Consider the following 18,955-nt stretch of genomic DNA (forward strand, 5'->3'; position numbering starts at 1 on the left):
CAGTTCGTTTCTTTTCAAATTAAAGACCCAATGTTGTGAGAAAAATGAAGCATATTTACATGGCTTTAACTATGCAAATTTTATTCTGATTGACTACAAAATCATCTAATTATTTAAGATCCCAAGGAACTAAATTCTCTGAATCCAGGCAAATTTCCCCCTTATAAATGCAATGGACACTTTGTTCTCTAATTGATCCAAAATCTGTTTGCCCAAAAGGCTGCAATTCTAGGCTGAGACAAGTGATTAGCAATTTTAAGTAGAGCCATAAATAAATCATGTGATCCTGACAAGATAGGAATCAATCTGGTGTTTCTGATACAGTCCTAATCTTTTATACAGTATTTTCAAAACACAGAAGAAAATGGGAAAACAGGTTCTTCAACTGAATAATGAAGTATTTCAATTCATTTTATCAGATTTCGTAGGATAGATAAAAACCCCAATATTATGCAGAGGACATCACAAGTCTTCACTGCACATACAAAATACAAAGCAAGTGGTTCTCTTGGAATATAATTGGGATTCTTGTTACTTCCCTGTGTTTGCAATGCATCAGAGATTGCTGATCTTATCTTTCTTTTCTAGTCAAACCTGGGGGATTTACCTGGAATAACAATCTAAACACAGCCAGGGCCTCTGAATTGAAGTCTTCCATGCTGTTGAAATGTTCCTTGCTGGATTTTGGCCTAGGCCAGCCACAAACTAAGCCTGGTTTAGCATAATCCAGGGATTGCCTGGGGGAAGCCTAAATTCTGTGGGTGGGTAGCTGGTCCCAGGGCTGGAGAACTGTGCTCCAGAATATGTCCCCTTCTGAATCTTACATCCCTTCTGAACTGTTTACGTGGTTTCCACCATCTTCCCAGATGTTTTTTAAGCATTTATTTATGGGTTTTTTTAAGCATTTATCTTTCTGGCTTTCCTAAAGGGCAAAGAATTACAAATATTCCTAGTTTATAGATGGGGGATTTAGCTCCAGATATTTTTACCACCGGTTACAGACATTCTAAGGTTCTAAGTTCACCTAGTCAAATTATTATTATTATTATTATTATTATTATTATTTATTATTATTATATGAAGCAAATTTTGACTAGAATTCCCAGAGATTCAGATATTTGAACTAGTTTGTGCTTGAGCTTGTGTGCCTAGTTAATTCCAGATAATACCCAGTGTTAGTGATGGCAACCCTCTCCACCCCTCTGTATCTTGCTTTGGCTTGTGATAAATGGTTTTTTTCTGAACTGTTTACATGACTTTTTGAGAGTGAAACACTAAAAAAACAACTGTATTAATAAAATGCATTAATAAATTACATTAAGAAAATATTTATTTGGTGAATTGAAGCTCTTGCCGTATTTTAAAACCATCTACAAATAAACCACTGTGTTTTCTGGTTTGTTCCATCTTTTTTTGTAATTTGATTTGCCTTTTTGACCCTTATAATACAACGGTGTACACAATACCTTTTTTCAGTTTCCCGAAAAAATAAGTCCCAGAGATTCCAAAGCTCAAAAGCCACGTATAAAAATATTGATTTGGATTCTTAAAAAAGCATCTTGAAATTTTTACCCAGAACTATTTATCTGTTTTGCTAACTTGGGTTTTTCAATACCTATTGCAAACCCTTGCATGGATGTGCGTAATCCTACTTTTTTGGGATGTGCAAGAGGAGCCTTGTCCAATGCAGACTGAAAGGAGGGGATTGAGACATCCCTGTTCTCTCTTGCTGGAACTGTCCCATCTATCAAATTTCAGAACTGCAAGGCAGAGACAGCCTCTCTGTTAATTAATTAATTAGCTTCAGGCAGAAGAAGTTCACCAGTGAGGGACCAGCAAAGCATGAGGCATTTTCGTCCTGGGGCCAAGGAGGGTGATGAGGAATATGGGAATTAAAATCATATGAAGATGTGGCAGTGAAAGAAATTCTGCAGGAGCTTAACTGAGTGCCAGTGGTGGTCATCAGATAGGAAAAATAAAGGTTTGCTGCCTGCTCCATGAACACCTAAAGGAAAGTATAAAAGTCATCATTTCATTGAATGGTTTGGTTTGGAAGGGACCTTTCAAAGATCATCCAATTCCAACCCGCCTGCCATAGGTAGGGACACCTTCCCTTAGACCTTCTTGCTCGGGGTCCTCTGCTCAATGGCATCCAAGAATTCCCTCACAAAGATGTACCTAGACCACCATGCTAGAAAGTTATGGAGTAATTTTTTCTGATTGACTTAAAATCTGGGGGGAAAAAAATCAACTGGAGGCATACAAAGGAATTTTCCCCGAAAAATTCCCTGTAGCGAGCTTGGTAGGGCTTCCTTGGGAGATGGGTTCATGATGAGAACTAAAATCATCACTGTCAGAGAACCAAAGTCTTTTTTAGGCAGGAAAAGTGAACTAATCACAAGTTTACTCATTAACAATAAGAGGAGACATTTACACAGGGAGGGAAGTACTTCCTACCACTCGCTTTCTATTAAGCCAAATTTGTTAAACAAGCACTAAACATACCTAAAATTTTTGAGTTTAGCACTAATTACTGGGTTCTGACAGGAGTCAGATGTGTGGAGCTACTCAACACTCTCAGGAAAGGATGCTCTGGAAATCAAACACTCACCTGATCCTCAGGTCCTTTACTGGAACCTTCATCAAACCCACAGGCAACAGTGTATGGTGGGAATGGTTCTGACCAATGTGCCTCCTGTGTGCAATTCCTCTGGAGGAAACCTTTCTTTGCAAAAGAGAGCACAGAATTAATTAGGAGAGGGTGGTGATGGTGCTGCTGTTCTTTAGGTTTTGATGAGCAACAGCAATTTCTCATTTCTACTTTGATCCTTAAGTCAAAGAGTTACGGGTCTAGACGTGTCCAGCAAGTAAAGTTGTAGGGTTACAATATTCTACATATCATTTGAAAATTTGGAAATTAGTTTCAAGATGCAGTGGGACTTGAGCATTTCATATGGGAAATCAATTCTGTAAATTCAATCCTTACGTGGAGGAAATCAAATTATACATTTACAACATATTCGGGGATTGTGGACAAAGCCCTGAGCCACCTGATCTATATTGGAAGTCAGATACAAGTTTTAAACTTGGTCCTACTCTGACTGAAGGAATGGACCAGATGACCTCAGTAGGTCCTTTCTAATATTAATTATTTTGTGAGTTTATAAATCAGTGATTCTACAACATATGCCTTTACAAAGTTAGTAACATAGTGCAATCATCCATCACTTTTAGACCATGAAAGAAATGAGACAATTCAGTACAGCATAATGCAAAGCAATATTGACCACGTGTATCTGGATAGTTACTGTATGATAGCATTGGTAATCAGGAAAATATGCAGGAATCTTCAACTATTAGAATTTATTTAAAATAAAATAATTAAAAAAAAATGTAGGGACAAAAAGTCTTGCCATGGGTATTGGTGAATTCTTCGAAAAATCGTGGACAGGGAATTTTCACCACTTCCCCAAAAGTGGCTCTGGGCCAGCAGGTTAAACCATCCCAATCTCTGGCACATCCTGTAAGAAAAAAAGTGCTTCTAAATAAAGAGAAACACAGAGAACATCACACAGTTGATCATCCATAATGAGATTTTCTGTGGCTTTCCCACTAATTCACATGCAAGAAGAGCCACAATGGGGCATGCAGCTCTGAAGGGAAGGAGGGAATTGTTTTCCTCTTCTCCTTGGATGCATCCTTGATCACATATGCACTTGGCATTCCAGCTGGACTTTCCTCCACCTTATCTCATGAGAGAATGTACCTGAAATTCAAGCAGACACAATCCGAAAGTCAAATCACTTGGAGCTCCTGCTATTGTCAAAACAAAAGTCACCAAAATTAAAATATTGAATAATTATTAGCACTTGAGATTTCTCATCGCTGGTTCCAGAATCTGACTGAAAAAATCAGACTTAGAAGTTCAACCTTAATCCCTTGATTTCCTGCTAAAACTCTACCAGTTTTACCTGGCTTGAAGGAAATAAGGATGAAGGCCCAGTATTAGGAAATCAATGGTATTTTTGCAATGGATTTCAATAAGGATAAGATTCATCCCATTGCTGGGAATAGGGGCATCCATGAGGTTCCCTAAACCAGAGGCTGCTGGTTGATGACACAGGGAACGCTGCTGGCTATGAGTCCATTAAAAAGGGTTTTCTTAGAAGTTTTGGTTAATCCCAGGTTTGTCACAGATGCATCACACTGACACTTCCAGCTGTTGGTGAGTAGGTGTGGGGGCAGCACAGAAAAATCACCAGCATGTAAATGTGCCTGAACAAATAAAAAAAACAACATTCTGTAACCCCAACTAACCCCCAGGTGGTCGTAAGGTGGATATAAAGCAGTGCAGGAGTCTGGGCTGGGAGGTGATATTTTCTTTCATGACTCTTTTCTGCTTCCTCTGGGGGGGATGATAAGGCAAAGCTAAAATTGTGAGGAGCTGAAACGTGGAAGAAATATCACTTACCTGTAGCTGAGTTAAGCTGCTCTCTGGCTTCCAAAAGGAGAGTCCTGAGAATCTCCCACACCATTGTCCTCACATGACCCTTGGAAGGATGCAACTCCTGGTATCCCCAATTTGCCAGACGGCAAAATAGAGGCCCTGATTCATTAACTATGATTTTAATTGCCTAAAATATGTCAGCTAATCTCAGCTCTGTTCCCTTTGTAATCAGTGGAAAAAGACAGCGTCTTCCAGCCCGTGATTCATCCCAAATATTGGAAGCCTCTTTCTAAGGGCAGAATGAATCACTGGCTGCAAATACCTGGGTCTGGCTGATGATTACACCCTAAGCTAGGCTGCTAATTTTTGAATTATTAAAGCCAGGTAATGTCAGTCCCTCTTAGACCTGCAATGGCCCACATGCAGGTCTTAGCAAATGAAGTGGTCCTTCTTAGAGGTGCTATAACAGATTTGAAGAGCTGGGTCTAAAAATCTAACTGATGTGGCAATGTGGGGTTAAAAATGAGATTGCATTCCTTGTGTAGTAAAGGAACTTGCATGTTTTAAATCTTAAATTGGGCTTAATTTCCAGCGACTTCTTCAATGTATATCAAAAAAAACCTCTGAGTGCAGAGGCCAAAAGGGAATTTTTCATGCCAAGGTTTTCAAGAGAGTTGTGGGTGTCCAAGTCACCTGAGACTCCATAAACTGCAGGAGGAGTTGTATCAAGTAATGTTGACATCATAGATATTCAAGTCTTGCTCAGTAATCCAAGGCTGTTTCTTTTTTAGACAGTGGAGGAAAAATAAGTGTTTCTTAAAGGCTTGATTCATTTGACCTATTTTACACATCTACTTCAAAATGAGGCACTCTGGCTGCTCATGACACTCATTAGACAGTGCCCTGTACAACAAGAATAGTGTGGAACTACTTTGGATCAAAATCTCTGCAACACAGACTAATCCCAGCACAGCTTCTCTGTGACTGCTCAGAAGTAACTCTACAAACTGTGATCCTTCTGTTTGTCTCGCTGAATCCCTGAAAACCAAAACACAATCTATGGACTCTTACTAATTTTAGTCTAGTTTTATCCTCCAGATAAAATATTGGAGATAAACTGGTTTTCTGGAACTAATGTTTAATTTCGAAATGTGTTGAGAAAGGCTGTGAACATCAGAACAGATTCTCATTAAGGTCTTTCCATCTCTAGAGAATAAAAGGTGGATAGGAGATCTTTGAGAAGCTCAGAGTTGACAAGGTTGAAGATTTTTAAATAGTTTAACAGAACTTTCAGAGATTTTTATTTCCTTGAGTAACCTTTGCTACAAAGAGGATTCAAAAATGATGTCATTATTTTTGTGTTAAAGAGGAGGACACTTAGAATGACATCCTGGAATGCATCTAACAGATAATTTTTGAAAATACCTGATTTATGCCAGAACTTCCTTTTGGGTGGATTATTGTGTGCTGCAAGTGCAAAATGTGTCCAAGAGACATTATGGACTTGATTAAAATGTGTGGGGTGGAATATCACCAAAATAGAGTAGAAAACTAGAAGAGGAATATGAAAGGTTAAAGTGATCGGAAATAACATATAAGACAAAAAAAATATCCTGGGGGTTGGACTGTAATTTCCAATAGGCTGATAAGGGCAGATTTCCAGGAGGTTACAATTCTTCTATACCAACCAGAAAAAAAAATTAAAATCTCATAATTCACATAACTGAAAAATCTCACTGAGGTGGATTCAAACTTTTCTAAACAAAGTTGGCTGGAAAAAATCTGGCTGAATTTTTGAGGGTTTGAACATTCCGAAATTTCACTTTGAATTATTTCTAAGCGTGTCTCCACAAGGTCAAAACCCCAGGAGGGAACATCCTACACAGCATTTTCAATATATTTTACAGGCTCTGTTACATGTTCATTTTAGTTTTCAAAATTTATATCTGAGCACGAAACAGGCTTCAAAACACCACCACAATAAATCTCCTCAGGCAAACGAATAACAGTGTAAAACTGTGGAAATATAATATTTTGAAGAGCTTGGGATTTTTTTTTTACTTTTTTTTCTCCCCCCTGTAGTGGTTTGGACTTTGTTTTCCCCCAGAGGATAAGAAAAGTGGTAGACCCCAAGGGGTGGAAACCCCTGGAAGTTTTGAAATTCTGTCCAATGAGCGCTCCTGCAAAAATGTAAACATACCACAACCAAACGGAAGAGAAGAGTTGTAGTTTTGGCCCTTGGGGCCTCTGCCCCCCCCCCCCCCAGCCCCAGCTGGGGGCTACAGAGACCTGGAACAGTGTTAAGCTGGACTATGTGTCTGTGGCTGTGAGCTGGAGGATGTTTTCCATCGTGAGTGAGCAGAGAGAGCAGAAGTGGAGGCAGCGTCCAGAGGTTATGGCTAAAAGCCAACTGATAAGACCTGAACCAGAGAAGCAGCAGAAACAGCATGCAGCCAAGGAAGACTCAGAGTTGCAGAGAACAGAACTAAGTTCTACAGAGAGAAAGCTTGGGGGTAAGAACTGTAAAACTCCCCTAAACCTCCTTGGAGATCCCTCCAAAAATGGAGGGAGATGGACTCTTACTGATTAGAAGTCCTAAATGGGTAAAGGAGCTAAGAAGCTCGGTGGTCCTGAGAGCTCAGCCAGGACGGAGTGTGGGAGGTTGGCCTTGAGGGCCCTCCCTTGCTGCAAGCTACAAAGAAGCTCGCAGCCTGAGACAGGGTACAGAGGCCCTGCAAGGAGCTTGAATCTCCTGGAGATACCAGACCGTCACGAAGACCCCCTGTGCTTCGTGACATGACGTGGTGAAGCGACCTTTGTCTGGGGTGACGAAGACCACGAAAGACCCCTCGGTTGGTTGACGATGGGGCTGCGAGGGGCTTGGATTCCCCCTCGTGTGTGCTGGCAGAGATCCAGCTATCAGCTGCTGCAAGAAACAGAAGAGAGAGAGAGAACCTGCTGCCTTAGAAGATGCTGCTGCTTAGCGACTGCTACTCTGAAGAAGCTGCTGCCCTGAGAGACTGGAAGGGATCTGTCCTTCTTTCCCTCCTGGACTTTTATTTGGAGGGGAGAAGAGATCTGATCCATTGTAAATATTTATGTCATAGTAGAGATAGCTAAGGCTGTGTATAATGTATTGTAATATTTTTTTGTACAGTCACTGTAATATATTCCCTTTTCCCCACTTTGAGTCTGGTTGTGTTTTGTCTGGAAAAACCCATCTCACATTGGGTTGAGATGTGGGAGGGGGATGGAGCTAGGGAATTGGATTTTGGGCTATCTCAAACCATGACACCCCCCAGGAACATTTTCACCATGTGAATGATTCCCAACATGATATAATCCCAACACGTTTTTCAGGGGCTTCTGTGGAAATTTCTTTGGTATTTTGGGTATAGAACACACCAAATACTTTAGTAATGTAAGACATTACAAGTAACTAAGCTACTAAACCTGCCTAAGTATGAACCAATCATCTTATTTTCCTTCTGTAGTAGTAAAGAGAAATTCTACTCCATAAAATTATTCATTTAATTCCAAAGTGTCTAAAATGCAATGAAACATGTTCTAGGGACACCCACCCTCCTCCATGTACTTTAAAGAATTCTAAGACAAATCCAGCCTTAGACATTGAGTTTTAAAAGATGCTTAAAATGAGATGAAGTAAAAGTCCCAGCCTAGACAAGAAGCATTTTAAGCCATTAAGAAACCAAATAAAAGAGGAATCTATTGGAAGCAAATAAAACAAATCTCTTGGAAACCAAATAAAAGAGGAATCTATTGGAAGCCAATGAAATAAATCTATGGGAAACCAAATAAAAGAGGAATCTGTTGGAAGCCAATGAAATAAATCTATGGAAAACCAAATAAAAGAGGAATCTACTGGAAGCCAATAAAACAAACCTACTGGAAACCAAATAAAAGAGGAATATATCTAGGAAGCTTGACTTAGGAGAACAAATTGTATCTGGCATTTTGCCCATGAAAAATATGCAAGGGATATTCATACCAGAGTTTGACAATCAGGATTCTTACCTTTAAGATCAGGAGAAACAGATTCATTCTGTTCCAGGCAGAGAGCCTCCTCTTTGACCACCTGCTGGAATATCTTGCATTCTGGATGGATTCCCCCAACCTTGATGAAAGACAAAAAAAACTCAAGAAGTTCTGTCGTTATCAGAAGGAGAAGAGCTGGATTTCCTTCCAGTTTGTACCTGCTGGCTCATATTTTGAGGTCTAAGGATGTGAAAACTCCAGCTGAAGGTTTTTCTGCAAATAAATGGCAGGAGGAGGCTGTGATCTCATACAGTTATTGATTTTTTTCCATGTCTGTGTGAATTCCACATGGATTCTTCAGGTTATCACAATAATCAAGCTCAAGCAGCATCTCTTCTCCAATCTGGGCATTTATACCACCTCTCCTTTACACCTTTTAGTTTCCCACAAAACTTAAATGGATTTCACAGTCCTTGGATCTCCATCTCTTTGTCAACTGGACAAAACTGGATGGTCCATCAGCTGTGGGAATATTCACACCAAACCCTCCAAACATACATTTCTTGCCCATAAAACAATACATACATTTCCCATAAAACAATTTCTCCCTTTCCCCATAGGAAACCCCACATATTTCCTCCCCATAAAACAATAAAAGTAAATATACATGTTAATTTGGGTTTTGGTTTGGTTTTTTGGGTTTTGTGGGGTTTTTTTTGAAGGGGGGGCTTTGTGGGTTTTGTTGGTTTTTTGGTTTTTTTCTGTTTTGTTTGCTTGGGTTTTGTTGTTTTGTTTGTTTGATTTTTGTTTGTTTGGGAGTTTTTTTGGTTGGTTGGTTTTGTTTTTCTGTTGTGGTTTTTTGGTGGTTTGTTGTTTGGTTTTTTTTTTGTGGGGGTTGTTTGGTTTTTTTTTTTAGTTAAAGATTTTGAGTGTTTTCAGAACTAGATATTACCAAAATATTCCTATTTTGATTCTTGGGATTCTTCCAAGAATCAAGTTTTCTTTAGAGCAGGAATTAGCCCTAAGTGAGATGATAAAGTCCTAATTACCCTTCAGGAGGTTGTGTCTACTCTGCTTTGAGTTGAGAATAACAGTTTGGGCTCTTGGTCTCCTTTGAAACCCTGAGATTACAGTGCCATAAAAATCACTCTACTGAGAGAGCATCAGGTTCTTCCCTTCTGAATTATAAAAATAGAAGCAATTAATAGGAGCAGGAGTTTTACATCCATTAGAGCTTAAATAAGAAATATTGAAGTCCAAGAATTCAGAGAAAAAAAGGAAAATGGTGGTCTTGGCCACAGTTTAATCTGAATTTTATCAATATATTATCTGAGGATGTTGCACACACCTTAGGCAGAGTCACTGCACCATTTTAACAGATGATGAAATGAGAAAATGTTAATGATTTGTTTTGGAAGCTTAAGAAATTATATTTATCTCACAGATAAGGGAACCTTCAGTTAAACAGCCAAATGGATTTCTAGACAGCAGTTGCTGAATAGGGTCTGCATTCAGTTTTTTAGTGACTTAGTGACACTATTTTGTGTCATTTAGAGGATTTCATGTATTTTGTTTGGCCCTCACCTCTCACGCCAGAAATTTTCATGTCCCCTGTGATCCTGCACTGTGTCTCCTGTGATTTTGATGTTCTAAATAAGCTGGAACATCCCAAAATCATTCCCTCTGCAAAGGCAATTACGTTCTGAGAAAGAACCTCCAGTGTCAGTGTCCACATGTACTGTGGTTATCTCAGCTTCTCTTGCAGTCCTCGGGAACTCAAAGGATGTCTCAGCCCCCCAGAAATGCTTGTTTGGGGTGTTCTGAGGTATCTCAGCCCTCCTGTGTAGATTCTGCATTAGTTTTGTCAGCCCCAGGTAATAATTTGATGTCTCAAAAGCATTGTTTGATGTCTCAGGTGTTCCTACAAACCCATGTTTAGGACAAAGTTAAACCCAGAGTCAACAGAGTCGAGGAAGCAACTGAACTGTGATCAGGCAACTGAATCCTGCATCAAAACCACCTTTGGGATATTGGGATCTTCAAGACATAGGGAGTGCTACAAGGAACAGAGCAGGGGGTTTGCTTCTTTGCAAGTTATGTTATTTAAGGCAAAGCCAGGGGCTCAGTTAGTGGTTAAATTAATGGGAATTATGGATTGAAGGCTTTCTGAGGTATTTCTGAGGGAGGCTGGAGGCTGTTCAAACCTCCAATGAGTTTGAAAATTCAATTCAGATGCAAACATCACTGCTAGATTGGGTTTCAGTCCCAGGAAGTTGATTTATTGGCCTTCAAAATGTTTTCAGTGAGAAGGGCAACCAGGACTTCCTTCAGCCTCCAGAGAAACTTTACTGAAGTCAAGCAGAATTTTACATCTTAGCAAGAATATCTGCTGAGGGGAAAAAATGAGAACACAATTTTACATCTAAAAACTTTTGAAAATTCTGCCTACATTCGGGTTTTAAAGTAGCATAGACAGACTTCTTTTAATTATGAGGCCCCAGAGATAGTTCATACATGCTAATATTAGAACAGAAAGAGGATTCAGGGCACTTGAAAAGAAAGTTAAGACATGGCTTTTTCCATGCATTATGTTCCTCCAGTGGGTAATTCGAAATAAATTTTATAGATCAGCATGAGTGACTCTTAAAATAGTACTTCTTGCTCTTCAGCTATAGTAGCAGAGTTCTTAAATGAAATTTTTCAGGCATTAATAGGATCCCTGCTCATTGCTTTATATTTAAACTTACATTTCACTTTGCAGTTTGCCTATATAACAATCAAAATTATTTGAGTAGAAGCAACAAAATCATTGCTACATAAATGTCTCACTATTTCAGTTCATAAACATGGATTTGGCTGGACAGGAAAAAAGCATCCTCTACCTTCTCGAATTTCTGGACACTGTCACTCCCGATAAACTTTATATTTGGAATATTGGGAATACATTTGGCTTGATGTTTAAAAATCATGACAGCTTGACATGGTGCCCTACAACTTACCACCTATGCTTAGTCCTCTGGTGAAAGGCTTAAAAGCACTGACCAGCCCTAACCCAAAATGAAGTCAAAACACGGAATTTGAAATGTTTTTGAGAAACGAGCACTGGGCAGAGAAGAGGTAAATCAGCTCCCACCTCATGTCAGAAGTGCTGGGACTGGTGGAAACACACATAATTAGCCATGAAAAATTTCAGAGGAGGAAGAGTTATTTTTCTCCAGAAGTCAATTTGAGAGGCACAGACAGGCAGCTGATACAGGTGGAACATAAATGAGGGACTGAGCTCCCCAAACAGGACATCACACCCTGAGTAAGTGTGTCACAGCTGCTCCCTACTGCTCCAAGGAGCCTGCACCTCCTTTTTCCTCTGTTTTGGTAAATCTACACCTGCTGAACCAGAGGCTCAGTGCCTATTTTTCAGCAGAGCTGGACTGAAATTAGGGGAATGCTCTTCATTTACAGTCCCTGGGGGAGCCCATGCCCTACATGTGGGGAAGTGGTACTGTGGTGATTTGACAGAGGAATTGCTGCAACAAATCAGATCCCTGCTCCGTGTAACCCAGACTCCTGCTTCAGAAAACAGGGATAAATCACCACAAAACATGATTTTATTATTTGTTCTGGAAATCTTGACCAAGAACTAATGACACTCAGAGGTTATTTAGGCCCTGGTACAGGTTACCCCATCCCTGGAAGTGTCCAAGGCCGGGTTGGAGGGGGCTTGGAGCAACCCCTGCTAGTGGAAGGTGTCCCTGCCCATGGCAGGGGGTTGGAACTGGATGATCTTTAAGGTCCCTTCCAACCCAAACCATTCCAGGATTCTGGGATACCAACAGTGAGACTGGAGCCAATCCCACTACCACTGATAGATAAACAATAAACCAACGTGCCCACATTTTGTTTGCTTCAGGGCTACTGGGTTTGGGGTGGGGGTGATTACAACCACAGGACCCAGAGTTTTAATTACAGACTGGATTATTCCATATGTTAAATATTACTGACACTTCAGTAATCAACATCAAGTGCAACTGCAGATGTAACCTACAGACTATCCCATAAGAAGAGAAAATAAGTCTGGTGGTGTTAACTTATAATCATGCAGCTTTATTGGAATTAATCCCAGTGATGGACAGAAAAAAAAGAAAAGAAAAGAGAAAAAAAAAAAAACAAGCAAAGAAAAAATAGAAAAGATAAAAAGAAAAAAAGAAAAAAAAAAAGAAAAAAGAAAAAAGAAAAAAGAAAAAGAAAAGAAAAAAGAAAATGAAAAAGAAAAAGAAAAAATGACACACGTACAAGAAATTGAGAGCAGTGATGATGCCTCAATTTGCTGGTTTTCCTCAGGCTTTAAGAAAGAGTAAGACATTAAACCATTTTATAGTTAAGAAAAGCCTTCTGGGTAGAACATTACTTGTGATTTGTTGTCTATGGTTTACTTATTTTTTGTTATTAGTCTCACAATGCCTTGAGTGAAAAGGGCAGGTTGCTGCTCTAATTTGCCTACAAGGGTCGGGTGATGGGTGTTTTTAGAAAGCAGGGGCTCTGCATTTGGTGCAGGGACATACTGTTGCAATTTGGGAGGTATTTGCCTCCTGCAGGAAAAGAGCAGTTCCTGCTCACCTTAGAAAGGGATGATTTAGGAATCCAAACAAAGCTGAGTTTTCTGAGCCAGGCATGTCCCACCTGGCACAGCATTCCCTGGCACAGCAGTGAGTGCAAGGGGCTCATTTAAAATATTACTCCCTGGATCAATATTTTCCAGGTATTTAGGCAGTGACCTGGCATGAGCCTCACTGGAAATCACAGTGGGGTACCTTCACCCCAAGGCTTACACAGAAAACTGAGTTTTCCTGCCCTCAAGAGATGGAGCTTTGCATTGCTGAGCATCGTAACACAAAGGTCTTTTTTGCTGGTTTTAGTGCCACTGACCAGCCAAAATTCACAGGGGCATTTTAACCATGAGTCCTAACCACTGGAACAATACCTGGAACATAATGAACATTAAAAAGTTACCTATGACAGGCACGAACATTGCAAAAAAACCTAAACCACTTTAGAAATCCAGATTTGGGGCTTGCACTTACTTTTAGATTTCATTTTCTTAAAGTCTGTAAGGTTATTGAATTAAAACCCTAAGTGGCTTATTCACTAAGCATAACATGGTTTTCTGCTTCCTCTGTTACGTGATAGTTTATTTGTTTCCCCAAATCTGGACAGAAAAATCAAACTAATTTCACTTTGAGCTTTGATTTACTTATGTTGGACAATATGAGATTAAGCAAGTCCTGGGAAGAGTTTTTCTAGCAACATCCTCATGCCATACTTAGTGAAATTTAGTTAAAAGCAATTTTTTCTAAGAGTCCATTCAAAGATGGTGCCCCTAAGCTGTTGAGGTGGTGGAAAAAACTGCAATTTAGATGTCACCCAAAAGACAGATCTTCACTCATTAAGAAGTCCATTAGTACACCTGGGGAAAAGTAGGGACATTTTCTATGCTCTCTGAAAACAAGGGAAGGGCTTCAAAGCTGGGCACTGAATATATTATTCACCTTTGAAAAAGCCATTCAAGGGGATCAAAGAACAAGCAGTAAAATTGGTAACAGCCTTTTTGAAAATTAATCAAAACTCAAACAAGTGGCTGAATTCATTGACAGGATGGGAAGGGTTCAGGACCTTGAAGGCTCTTTCCAGTGAGGCCATGGAATCCCAAAACCTCACAAATAGGTTTTGTGCCAAGTACATAAATCACTTACTGAGAATATTCATCGCTGTTCTTTCTGCCTCTGTCTACAGCTTGCATTCATGTCTCAGATCTCATCTCAGACACGCTCAGAAAACATCTTTGTGCTCCCAGTTCTCTCTGTCTGTGCTTCCCCTGCTCGGTTTTTGTGGTCTGACTGTGATGCCTGAATACCTCAGCTCTCCCTCACACAAATATTTCTGCCATTCATGTCCCACACTGACTCCCACCTTGGAGGATTAAAACTTCACCGGGTATTTTAGAATACAGGAAAGCAGGGCAGAGACAAAAAGCACCCCCTGCCCATTTTCAAGTGTGGAATTCAGTGTTCAGTCAGTCCTGAGAGCTGGCCACTGACGCCGACTTAAAGAGCAGAGAATCAGGACATGCTCTGAAATGCATGATTTTTTTAAGTGAAATTTTGATGGGCAGGGAAGGCTCATAGGATGGAAGAGGGCTCGTGAAAAAAAGTTGAAGGGAGGTTGAATAACTGACAAAGGCAAAGAAAACTTCAGCCTTTTCCATAAACTTCTCAGTCTGTTGAATATATCCCAGCAAAATCTTCCCCAAGGCCTGTCTTCTCCCATCTACTCAACTCCCTTCTCAAAAAGCCTGATTAAAAAGCCTTGAAATGGGAAGCACAGGTCACTGAAGCCAATTTTCACCCGTGTTTTGAAGGGATTTAGGACCAACCTGGAGCTCCACAAGCTCTTGTCCATTTGCCAGCTACATTTGCAGTCACTCAGTAAAATTCTCCCTATCTAACCCCTGCCCTACAAGTAATTCTGGGATCTTTATAATGAAATGCATGTAGTGTCATGTTCTATCAGAAAACAATAAGAAATACAAAAAAATAAAGGTTTCTTATGCAGTCAAAAAGCCAACTCAAATTTTACAAGCTCAATTGCATCTGTAAAAACAGCTGAGCAACCCTGCAGGTTGTTTCAGCCACATCCAAGCTGTGTTTGCCACTCTTGGCTTTGAAAAGCTCGAGGTCACCACAGCAGGGTCATGACTCCACCACCAACCATTCACTCAGCTCTCACAAATAAGTCCTGCCCTCAGCTCCAAGCTCTGACACAACCCCCATCCCAGAAGCTTTCAACCCCAAAGCTAAAGACTTATTTCCAGTCTTTCCCTTCGGCCAGTTAAATAGATTATTTCAGGAGTCTTTTTGGCTGAAAATGACTACCTGGAGGATATTTTCTGTGTTTGTTTTCTCCCTCTAACTCGATTACCTGCGGAACAAGAGATGCTGAGGCACTGATTGCCTCACAGTCATTTAGAGGAATATCTTTTCAAGATTGTTTTTAAGACACTGGGGTAATGCTTGAATGCTCCTCTGTGTATTGGGCTGTATTTATCTGACTGTATTTAACTGCATAACCTTATGCAGAACAGTACTTGCTATACATATATATCCATATCATTATATTTATTCACTCATAGGTATTCTTTTTGAGACAACACAGCCATACTAATTTGTTTTGTTTATAAACCCTATGCAATTAGCATTACCTTGAGATAAAAAATGAATTTATTAGCTCCATGCTAATTTTGGTAGAGCATTTAATTATCACTAATGTTTGAAGAATAACAGAATGATAACTGAGGATCCTCATTTTCTGCTGTTGCAAGTATTTCTGTAAATTAAAGAAAAAATATCTCCCTTTCTGTGCTGTATTTGCCTACTGGTGGGATTCATGGCATCTAATCCCAAAGAGGTGAAACCTGGAAGTCAAAGTCCATCAGCAAATTCACTGAAATTATCTGTATTTTTTGGAGTGTTTCCATCTCTTCCCAGTAGTACTGAAAGAGGCTCAATGAGCAGCTTTAGACAAGATTCCTAATTTTACATAGATAATTTTAGATGATTAATCTAAACTCCCCCATCAAGCCTCCCTTCATGATCAGTGAGGGCAGACAAGCAGTTCCAGGGAAGGATTTGCTCCTGCCTTTCCCTTTCAGCACAGAGTGGTTCCCTGTACAGGATTGTGTCTCCCTCCATTAACTCCCTCCAGGCTAAACAGGCTGATTCTTCCACACATCCAGTCCTTTATGGAGGGCAATTTGAGGTCTGCAGGGACCAGGTCAGCAGGATCAGCCTGAGTGTCCCTCCAGCACAAATTAGCCAATATCAACCATAACAGAAATTTAGACACCCAACCTTGTTTTCCTGGCAGCTCAGCAGCTTGCCATGGATTTGGATCCAAATGTCCATTAGCACAAGAAACTTTTTGCTGAAGCAAATGTAAAGCTCAGTGATAACCCCTTCTATGTTTCCATTCTCACCTCCATTCATTAAATCAGACTGAACTCCTCCCCCAGCAATGGGTGTTTGAAGAACAAAGCAGTTCAGCACAGTAGGGAGAACGCTGAAACCAGAGGTTTTTTCTGTTCCTCATCCTCTGTTTCCTGAGACTCTGATCTCTTTTAAGACAGGAAAAGTCATTTTTATACATTTCAGCCCCCACTGCTCTCTGCTCCTTGTCACTTAGGAGCAAATGGCAATTTTTAGTGTCAAGGACTCCATTCTGCAAGGCACAAAGTATATCCTGAGCACACAGCTCCCCGTGGAGATGATGGGAGGTAACAGAACCTGGTTTCACAGAGGAAGTTTTCAGGATTAAACTTCTGGTCTAATTTTCATATGTAAATCAGAAATTATTTGCAGAATCCACACAAGAATTATTCCTCTGCTCTGACATGATCCTTTGGGATACAAAAGAACTGTTTACTCAACACGTCCTCCAAGTCTCTGGCCTTCCCTGACTGTTTAACTCAGGGTGCAAAGCTTTCCATCAGACCTATTTTGAGACACTGATATTCAGAGCCCTGACTCTTACCAGGCATGTCATTGGTGTTCATACATGAGCAACAGCCTGAGTAGAGCATGCAGTTTATAGAATTTCTTTTGTTATGGGCACAGTCTGCTGCAGTAATGCTGCCCCATTAAAATGATGTATGGCAGCCCACAGATGGGCATGATACATCACTCCAGATCAGCTGCACTCTGCTGACAGCTGCAAGAAGAAGTTGTGCCTCTATTAGGTGTAAAAAGGCCAGTCCAGATGCCAAAGTCACTCTACCTGTGGCATTCTAACACTTTAGGCTGACTAGTTTTCCCTGAAAAAGAGTATTACGCAGGATAATAACTATACTGGCAAGGCTTACACAGCAAGGACCTGTAACTTGTCCCTTGTGCATGAATCTGTGTTAATACAGAGGAAATGTCAAGATCCAGAGGATGTGCAGGAGTGAAAATTTACATCCCTACCTTCACCTTTTAAAACTGAAAGGTCAAGACTGCTCTGTACCCATGTAGGCTCTTGCAATTAGCAGAAGAAGGGCCTAGAGAAGCATTCCCTCCATCTGCCTTTCTCAGGACAGGATGAAACACCTCCCTGTGAGGTGACTGTCTCCCTCCTGACTCCAGCAGGAGCCTGAATCCCAGCCCACGCCAAACATTTGACTGGGAAATGACTAAAGTTGGAATTACTGAGTCCCTGCTAATCACACCCATAGGAAGGTTTCCAAACACTTCCCTGAGGCTGAGGACTGAGGGGAAAGCAGAGATGTGACTGTACTTGTACTTGCACCAGTTGTTCTTAACCAGCCCAGGCAATGCCAGGGGTAGAGCGTGGAGATCAGGGAGGGATGGATGTGCCTGAGTGTGTTCCTGTGCTCACATATCTTCCCTGATGTCCACTGTCCCCATCTCACCTGCTGCCTTCAGTGCTCAGCGCACATGAGATAGTTCATGCTCCTCCTGATGATATCAGAACCAGGTGCCTTCAGCAGTGAAATCATCTCTGCCCCCTCTGAGATGCAAATGTCCCAAATCCAGCAGGAGGAACTATTCCTTTTCAGTTGTCCTCCTCCTTCTGCAAAGTTGCCTTTCTCAGGACAACTGAGACAGCAAGCTGTCCCCTTCTGTCCCTCTAAAGCCATGCTACAACTATTCTAAATTAGGGACACTCTTCTGCCCTTTGGAAACTGCAATTCTAATGAATGGAAATGAAAAGACATTTATGAATGGCATTTTCAGGCTGGACAAATTTTAATGGAAGGAGCTGGGTCAAACCTCTAACTCAGGGATATTTTTTTCTTTCTTCCCCTCTTACACCCCTGTCTGATTTTAACTTTTATTTTATATTTTAAATCCTTTCCTTATTTTTCTTTCTCTCTACCTGCTCCCTGCCAGGAGAAAAGTTCCCCTGCCTCTGCAGACTTCCCTCCCCAACCCTCCTGGATGCTGTAGGGCAGCTTCAGAGCCATCCAGCTGTGGGCAGCAGTGGCAGGAGCCAGATGTACCGTCCCCCCTCCCTCGGAGCATCATTCACTCACTCACTCACTCACCAGCGGCAGCAGCAGCATCCAGCACAAACTTCGCATCCTCGGCAGCCGCCGCCGGGTCCTCCCTCTCCCTCTGCCCGTTCTGATGCTGCCAAAATCCGAGGCTCAGCCCGCCCACACCTGCCCAAGGCCCGCCCCGAGAGCCCCGCACCTCCCCGCAGCCCCCGTTCCCTCCTGGGGGAGCCCGACATCCCCCGCAGGAGCGGGCTGGAAGCCGAGGGGGGATTCTCCAGCATCCCCTCGGGATATTGGGATGTCGGACTCACCTCCACGCACCTGCCCTCTGGCCACAAAACCGTGGGGAGCTGCAGCAGGAATTCCCTGTGCAAGAAGAGATGCTGAGCTCACCCTTCCTCCTGCCGATGGGGCCACGCGTGTGTGGCTGGTGGCTGCAGGTTTTCCAAGGATCTGTGTTTGTGGCT

General features: G+C 41.3%; 1 protein-coding gene across 2 annotated transcripts in view; it reads right to left on the minus strand.

Annotated features, from left to right (window-relative positions):
• Window positions 1–18,839, minus strand: part of LOC116789848 (vasoactive intestinal polypeptide receptor-like) — a 29,673-nt gene extending 10,834 nt beyond the window's left edge. The window contains exons 1-4 of one of the 2 annotated variants that reach the window (XM_032694134.1): window positions 18,800–18,839; window positions 8,483–8,582; window positions 3,414–3,521; window positions 2,612–2,721 (exon numbers count right to left, since the gene is read on the minus strand). Coding sequence is in view for 1 of the 2 variants with exons in the window: in XM_032694132.1 (XP_032550023.1) it covers window positions 2,612–2,721; window positions 3,414–3,521; window positions 8,483–8,582; window positions 18,537–18,572 (354 nt within the window). In the remaining variant the exon portion in view is untranslated. Of the gene's footprint in view, window positions 1–2,611; window positions 2,722–3,413; window positions 3,522–8,482; window positions 8,583–18,536; window positions 18,610–18,799 lie in introns of those variants that run through there. The other variant, XM_032694132.1, reaches the window with a different exon arrangement.
• Between the last annotated feature and the right edge of the window lie 116 nt (window positions 18,840–18,955).

Source organism: Chiroxiphia lanceolata, chromosome 1, assembly GCF_009829145.1.
Source record: "Chiroxiphia lanceolata isolate bChiLan1 chromosome 1, bChiLan1.pri, whole genome shotgun sequence".
Taxonomy (NCBI): domain Eukaryota; kingdom Metazoa; phylum Chordata; class Aves; order Passeriformes; family Pipridae; genus Chiroxiphia; species Chiroxiphia lanceolata.